Below are 8,211 nucleotides of genomic sequence, written 5' to 3'. Positions count from 1 at the left end.
TTTAGAACCCGTTCAAACATTTGTCAACCCGGAAAAAACACAAAAAATTAAAGATTCCGCTTCCTCCGCAAAATCCTCATCACCTTTTGTCGATTCTCTCGTGCCACGTCATCATTTGGATTCAGAAGCAGCGCGGTGTCGTAAGCCTTCAACGCCTGCTCGTACTTCTGATTCAGATGAAGAATGGCTCCGTAGTTGGCGTGAGATGAGTAGGAATCGGGCAGAATTTCCATTACTTTTCGATAGAAAAGTTCGGATTCTGCGTAATTTTGGGATTCTTGAAGAAGATTCGCGATGCCTTGAAGCGATTCCACGTGGCTGGGATTCAGCGAAAGAGCTTTCCGATAGAAGAGCAACGAGCGATTGTAGTTGTGCTGTAAATGTGCTCGATTAAGAAAAAAATCGGAAAATTCGAACTGCAAACTTTTTGCTCAGCAGAGCGCAATTGCATTTCGGAAAAATTCGATTTCAGCGAAATTTTATCATTTTTTCGTAGTTTTCGTTTGTATTTTCGAAAAGTTTCAATGATTTTCTGTTTTTCTGTCGAAAAAATTCAAAAGAAAAGATAAAAATTTATAAATTTCGCTGAAAATCCGAAAACTCGAACTGCAATGTGATTTTCAGTATAATTTTACCACTTTCTGTCATTTTTTTTTCAAATTTTTTGCTTAGAATTTCAAACAATTTCGAATATTTTTTTGTTTTTCGAAAAATGAAGAAAAATTGATTGAGTTTTGCTGAAAATTCGAACTGCAAGCTCTTTGTTCAGCGGAGCGCGGTTGCCTTTTCAAAAGATTTGACTTCAGCGAAATTCTACCAAATTTTGTGCTTTTTTCAAAGATTTTTGGTTGTTTCAGGCGAAAAAATTTCAAAAATTTCGAAAATTTCAAAATTTCGGCATTGCGCAAGCGCGCTCCGCTGACTATCAACAAATTGCAGTGCGTGCCACAGCTAAAGAATACTCACCATATGATACTCTGCCAACGCGATATTCTGAAGCACAGTCACCGATTCTGGCGCCAACGTCATCGCCTTCTGAAGCAACCGCTCCACCTCGTAACTCTGATTCTGTCGAATTTTCAAATGTGCCATCGTCAAAAACGAGTTCACATGATTTTCGGAAATCGCCATCTGAAAATACCTCTCCGCAGATGCCACGTCACCAAGCTCATTGTAGCAAGTACCAAGCGAACTGAGCACACTAGAGGTGTGCTCAAAATGCGCTCCATCGATAATCTCCAGCGCCAATTTGAAATTCTCAATTGCCACGTGGAAGTGTCCAGATTTTTGAAGGAACCGTCCTTTGTTATAGGCACATGTTGCTTGAGTTTTTCGGTGGTTACGGTAGGACTTCAGAGTGTCTCCAGAATTCTGAATACAGGAGTCTAGATGGAAGAAGGCCTTCTGGAGTTGGTTGGTGTCGTGGAGAAGGAGTGCCACGTTGAGATGGGCGGCCGCGAAGTTCGATCTACTTTGAAGGGCTTTCTGGTAGTAATGGATTGCTTCCTGCGTGGAATTCGTCTTGGATGTCAAGATGCCTCTGAAACTTTTCGAATTGCCAATAGAGCGCAATTTCTGTGTAACTCACAAATTATACCAGGCATCTGCTAGATTCGCCCTTTTCCTGAGCGCCTGTTGATAGTGGAATTTCGCCAAGTCGAAATTTTTTTGAGTGGTAAAAACGAAGCCTAAATTCATGTGCGCTTTAGTTGGATTCACTTCCAGAGCACTCGAAAATAGGGATTCTTCGGTTTTCCAATCGTCGACACGTTGAATGGTACGGTAGGAGAAGATGGAGAGAAGTAGGGTGAGCAATGGAAGGGGGTTGGTGGTGGGGAATCTGGAAGATCGGAATTTTCGAACTTGGTGTTTGAGAATCTCAGAATCTCAGAATCTCAGAATCTTAGAATATTAGAATATTAGAATATTAGAACTTTAGAATTTTAGAATTTTAGAATGTTAGAATTTTAGAATTTTAGAATTTTAGAATTTTAGAATTTTAGAATTTCAGAATTTTAGACTTTTAGAATTTTAGAATTTTAGAATTTTAGAATTTTAGAATTTTAGAATTTTAGAATTTTAGAATTTTAGAATTTTAGAATTTCAGAGCTTCAGAACTTTAGAATTTTAGAATTTTAGAATTTTAGAATTTTAGAATTTTAGAATTTTCGAATTTTAGAATTTTAGAATTTTAGAATTTTAGAATTTTAGAATTTTAGAATTTTAGAATTTCAGAAATTTAGAATTTCAGAATTTTAGAATTTTAGAATTTTAGAATTTCAGAGCTTCAGAACTTTGAAATTTTAAAATCTCAGAATGTTAGAATTTCAGAGCTTCAGAACTTTGAAATTTTAAAATCTCAGAATGTTAGAATCTCAAAATTCTTTACATCAGCTATCCAGAATCTTGAAGTCCTGGATTCCAGGTTTTCTGACATCTTGGATTCCAGAATTTCGAAATTCCGAAACTTCCAAAATTCCAGAATAGCTCCTAAAAGTTCAGAAATTCAGAAGTTCTGAAAATCAAAAAATTCACAATGCAGAACTTTGTGAGCTTCAGAATCTCAGAATCTCAGAATCTCGGAATCTCGGAATCTCGGAATCTGAGAATCTGAGAATCTCAGTATTTCAGAATTTCAGAATCTCGGAATCTCAGAATCTTAGAATATTAGAATATTAGAATTTTAGAATTTCAGCACTTCAGAGTTTTAGAATCTCAGAATTTTACAATTTCGAAATCTCAGAATCTCAGAACTTCAACATTTTCTGGAACTGAGCTAGAGATTTTGTAGTTTTGGCGGGAATTCAAAAATTTTCGATTTTCCAGTTTTCTGATTTCAATATTTTTGATTTTCGAAGCGATTTTTGGTGTTCTGCTACTTATTTTTTCAATTTTCTAGGAGTTTAGAAATCCAGAATCTAAATTTTTAAATTTACAGTAACCCAAGGTGACAAATTTTTACACTTAAATGCAATCCCAAATACATACCTTACCTGAACCTGAACACTAAAAAATGACTTCTCTTCATCTTAACGTTGAGCCAATTTATCTTGGCTCCTGTAAAAGATATCAAAAAGTTGTCAACTGATAAAATCTAACTGATATTATGATAAACATTTTGTCTGTTGATCACTTCTTGATATCTTTGACAGGAACCCAAATAAATTAGGTCAAAGATAAAACGTCGGCTGAGCTATGCGATCGGCTGCCGATCTCTAAGCTTTAAGACAGTTTATCTGGATTTCTGTAAAAGATATCAAAAAGTTGTCAACTAAGGAAATATTTCTGATAAAATGATAAACATTTTATCTGTTAATCACTTTTTGATATCTCTCACAGGAAATGAGATATACATATGGGTTTTAACTCGAGGGTTCAAAAATTGAGGTGAGATCCCCTTTTTCAGATTTCTAGCTTTTCAAAATTCCCTCCAAACTCCTCACCTCCTGCAAACGACATCAACTCCATATCCAACCAAAATACAGTATGCAACTGTATTCAGATACAGTATCCTTTCAGCAGCCACGAAGCCAACATAGGTGAATAAATTGGATGATAGGATGTGCGGAATGGTCAGGAAGCCCAGAAGAAATAACACAGAATTATTTTTCTTGTAATCTTCTGAATTTCTGTCTTGTGGTCTTTCGAAGAAGAGTTCCCAAATCATCTTCGCTCCAATCGTGTAGAAAATGGCGGCCAAAATAAATCTCGAATCCAAAATCGATTCAACTTTCGGTATCGCATCCATCGACCAATCGAAACTCAACGTTTTTGGGAAAACAATGAGTTTTAGGTGGAAAATTGGGAGGTAGAGAAAAGTGAGGGCTCGGGTGAAGAAATTTGGGTCGTGAGCAATCGGGTTGTCGTTTTTGGAGAATTTCGGAGATTGGATGTTGTTGATTGAGAGGCGGAGATAGCAGATAATCGAGAGAGCGATGAAATGGTTGGTGATGTCTTGCCGGAATTGTTTGGTGGACGGGTTCTGGAAATTTTTGGAAATTAATATGGTTCAAAAGTTGAGTTTCAAATTGGCCGTTGACTTTTGTATAAATCTAGGTCAGGTTTTGGTTAAAACAACTGTATAACAAACCATGGATGGCTCTTTAGCAAACCACGAACTTCCGAACAGCGGTCCATGAACTGGTGAAGCGCTGACCATGAACGGTTCTATAACGGACCATAACCAGATTTTGGTCCCCAATAACGGCTCTATAGCGGGTCATGGAGGGGTGAATAGCGGACCAAGAACATATTTCGATCAGAAGTTGTCCAATAACGGCTTTATAACGGAACAAAGCCAGATTTTGGTCGGACGTTGCCCAATAACGTCTCTGTAGCGGACCATGAACGGCTGAATAGCGGACTATGAATGGGTGGATCGCGGCCCATGAACGGCTACATAGCGGACCATGAACGGCTTCATAGCGGACCATGAACGGATGTAAAGCTCTATTGCGGCCTCTCTCCAGATTTTGGTCAAATGTTGCCCAATAACCACTTTATGGCAGATTATGGTCAGATTTTGGTTAGAAATTGCCCAATAACGACTCTATAGCGGGTCATGGACGGGTGAATAGCTGTCCATGAACGGGTTTACAGCGGTCCATGAACGGATGTCAAGCTCTATAGCGGTCCATAGCCAGATTTTGATCAGAACTTGCCCAATAGCTCTATAGCGCACCATAGCCAAGTTTTGGTCAAAAGTTGTCCAATAACGGATGTACAACGGACCATGGACATGCTCTATAGTGGACCACGAGCGTCTCTATAGAAAGTCATGGTCAGACATTGGTCAGTAGTTGCCTATTTTAATGTTAAAACGGGTGTACAGCGGTCCATAGCGAAGGTTTGGTCATAAATTGCTCTATAAAAACTATAGCGGATCATGGACGGGTGAATGGCGGATCAAGAACATATTTTGATCAGAGGTTTCTCGATAACGGCTCTATAGCGGTCCGCGGCCAGGATTTGGTGAGAAGTTGCCCAATTACGGCTCTATACGGGACTATAGCTAGATTTTGGTCAGAAATTGCTCAATAACGGCTTTATAACTGACCATAAACGGCTGACTGATGGGACCGAGTTTTTCACATTTGAATGGTTTTTTGTTCATTTGAGCATTTTTCAAATATGAGAAAGCCGGGAAGCGATTTAAAGAGATCCTTCAAGGCCTAAAATTTTATGAAAATCTTACAATTAGAATCCCAGACCCCTATATTCCTTCTCGGATATTCTAAACACCCATTTTCCCGCTGCCTCCTTCATTCACGCCAATCCAATTCCCAATCATTTTCTTTTTGTCTTTCCACTCAACACAACACAACAACATTCCTTCAAGGTTACTGTAGAACAATACCCCCGGGGGATCTCCTTATTTCCTTTACCGCCTGAAGACCTTAGGGACGCCTCATTTGTTTTGAATACGCGCGTGCGCGAGAAATGTGCATAGAGAGAGAATTGGTGGACCCATCCTTCCGTTCTTATTAATGCATTTCCTATTTATCAAAACGAGAAAGGTAATAAATTTGGGATGATTCATGACCCCAAAGCACTCACCTTAAACAAGACATCATAGGTCACCACTAGTGGTATCAGGATGATTCCAGTTTCCTTGGATAGTACTGCCAGAACTGCCAGAAATATGGTCCGAATGGTGTTGGAGCGTGTGATATGGGATGTTAGAGCCAGGAGGATAAATGTGGTGGTCAGTAAGTCTGCTCTACCGACAATCGAACAAACGGCTTCAGAAGTGATTGGATGGCAAGCGAAGAGAAGGGATGAGAAGAGGGAGAATTCTGGAAAATTTAGAATTTCCGGAATTTCTAAAATTCTAAGATTCTAAGATTCTGAGAGTCAGAGATTCAGAGATTCAGAGATTCAGAGATTCAGAGATTCAGAGATTCAGAGATTCAGAGATTCAGAGATTCAGAGATTCAGAGATTCAGAGATTCAGAGATTCAGAGATTCTGAGATTCAGAGATTCTGAGATTCAGAGATTCTGAGATTCTGAGATTCTGAGATTCTGAGATTCTGAGATTTTGAGATTCTGAGATTCTGAGATTCTGAGATTCTGAGATTCTGAGATTCTGAGATTCTGAGATTCTGAGATTCTGAGATTCTGAGATTCTGAGATTCTGAGATTCTGAGATTCTGATATTCTGAGATTCTGAGATTCTGATATTCTGAGATTCAAAGATTCTGATATTCTGAGATTCTGAGATTCTGAGATTCTAAAATTCTGAAGCTCATAAAGTTCTGCATTCTCTATTTGTTGATTTTCTGAACTTCGGAATTCTTGAACTTCTAGGAGCTTCCGAATTTCGGAATTTTGGAAGTTTCGGAATTTCGGAAACCAGGAATCCAGGATTTCAAGGTTCTGGATAGCTGATGTCCAGAATTTCGGAAGTTCGGAACTTTGAGATTTTGGAATTTCAAAGATTCTGAATTTTTGAACTTGAGAACTTCAGAGATTCATATTCATCAAGTTAATTGGCTTAAAGTTAAAAGCTAGGGGCCCTTCTATTACAGGGTTTACGGTATGTGGATTCCTCAAAACCCTTCAAATCTCCAAGTCTCATTCAAATTCAAACCATCTTCCTCATCCTATATTCCTTTTTCCTCATCTCAATTTCCAAATGTCTAAACGTTATGACAGATGCACAGGAATCATATTACCATCCTCTTCTTCTTTTCTTCTCCTTCTGTTCTGCCCCTAATTGTGCATAATGCGATAAGCGACTGTCAATGATCTCGTATTTCAAAAAAACTCAATTCGTCTTTTTATACCGTATATGCTCCCACCCTATAAGTACACTTTGAGCTCCATTATCTCGGTTCCTGTCAAAGATAAGGAAAATCTGTCAACTGATAAATTGTTTATCATAATATCATCTATGTTTTATCAGTTTACAGATTTTGGTATCTTTAACAGGAACCAAGATATATGGGCTCAAAGTGTACGTACATGGTGGGCTTCTATTAGAGCAAATGCGCTTCATTGACAACTCACCCTCTCTAATCACCTTCATCTGCCTTGCCAATTTCAGCACCAACATTGAATTGAAGATGTGACATATCAAGTTGACCCCATGGAATCTGAAAATATAAGGGAAATCCTTCAGATTCATTTCCCAGTGTTTCCCCGAAATGCAATTCCCTGGAGTGCTCTAAAGAGGTTTGCCCAATGTTATCCCTCATCATAATTCCACTCTGTCCTCAAAAGGTCCCCTCTTATATAGACAGATTTCGCATTTATATGGGGCCATGTGATGCTCAGAAAGTGGGGACAGAGGGAGTGTATACAATTACCAGCCGAATGTTAAGTAACCTAGTCCCCCCTTCTCTATGATTCTCTTAAGATTCTTCTGTGGAATGGATAAGACGAGAGGAGCTCCAGAAGGCGATACGAAACTTGATAGTCCGGAAGCTTGTGGAAAAATGACAGAAAAAGCCCTCAGGCAACATGCAAATCCTATTATAGGGGAGGAGGTACACTCAGGAAGTTTGGAATGGGATACTTTTTTGCCAGAAGGATGTTTGAAGAAATAGGGAGATTTCATCAATGGGATTAGAAAATTTTGGATTTCTGGATTTCAAAAATCTGGACTTGAAGGATTAAGGTTCTTGAAACCATGGATCTCTAATTTTGGGATTTTTGGAATCTTGAATTCCTGGATTCTTGAATTTCTGAAAAATTCTGGATTCTGAAATTCTGAGATTCTTAGATTCTTAGATTTTTAGATTCTGAGATTCTGAGATTCGGAAATCTGAGATTCTGAGATTCTGAGATTCTGAGATTCTGAGATTCTGAGATTCTGAGATTCTGAAATTCTGAGATTCGGAGATTCTGAGATACTGAAATTCTGAGATTTTGAGATTCTGAGATTCTGAAATTCAGAATTTCATAACTTCGAAATTCCCAATTCTCGAAACTACAAAATTCCAAAATTGTTAGAATCCGAAATCCCAGAATTCCACAATTCCACAATTTCAGAATTCCGAAAATTGCAAAATCACAAAATTCCGAAATTTAAAACTTCTGGACCTTAGGGATCCTGATTCTTGAAATCCTGGATTCCTGAATTCCTGGATTCCGAAGTTCCAAAATTCCTGAGTTCCTTGATTTCTGGATTCCTAGTTTTCTGGATTCTTGGATTTTCGAATTTTTGCATTCTTAGATTCCGGAAATCCTGGGATTCCTGAATTTTCGGG

The 8,211-nt window shown here is 38.4% G+C and overlaps 1 protein-coding gene across 1 annotated transcript in view; it reads right to left on the bottom strand.

The window, feature by feature from the left end:
- Positions 1-47: 47 nt before the first annotated feature.
- The window catches only part of CBG23627, a gene marked incomplete at both ends in the record, with an annotated part of 10,017 nt that continues 1,853 nt past the window's right edge, over positions 48-8,211 (bottom strand). Inside the window, 6 exons of the mRNA XM_002647792.2 lie at positions 48-374; positions 967-1,540; positions 1,589-1,840; positions 3,444-3,982; positions 5,557-5,795; positions 7,010-7,095. Of these exons, the coding sequence (XP_002647838.2) occupies positions 48-374; positions 967-1,540; positions 1,589-1,840; positions 3,444-3,982; positions 5,557-5,795; positions 7,010-7,095 (2,017 nt within the window). The remainder of the gene's footprint in view (positions 375-966; positions 1,541-1,588; positions 1,841-3,443; positions 3,983-5,556; positions 5,796-7,009; positions 7,096-8,211) is intronic.

The sequence above is a fragment of the Caenorhabditis briggsae genome (genome assembly GCF_000004555.2).
Source record: "Caenorhabditis briggsae complete genome, chrV, whole genome shotgun sequence".
Classification (NCBI taxonomy): domain Eukaryota; kingdom Metazoa; phylum Nematoda; class Chromadorea; order Rhabditida; family Rhabditidae; genus Caenorhabditis; species Caenorhabditis briggsae.
The sequence above is the reverse complement of the archived record's forward strand: the minus strand, read 5'-3'. Positions and strand labels throughout refer to the sequence as shown.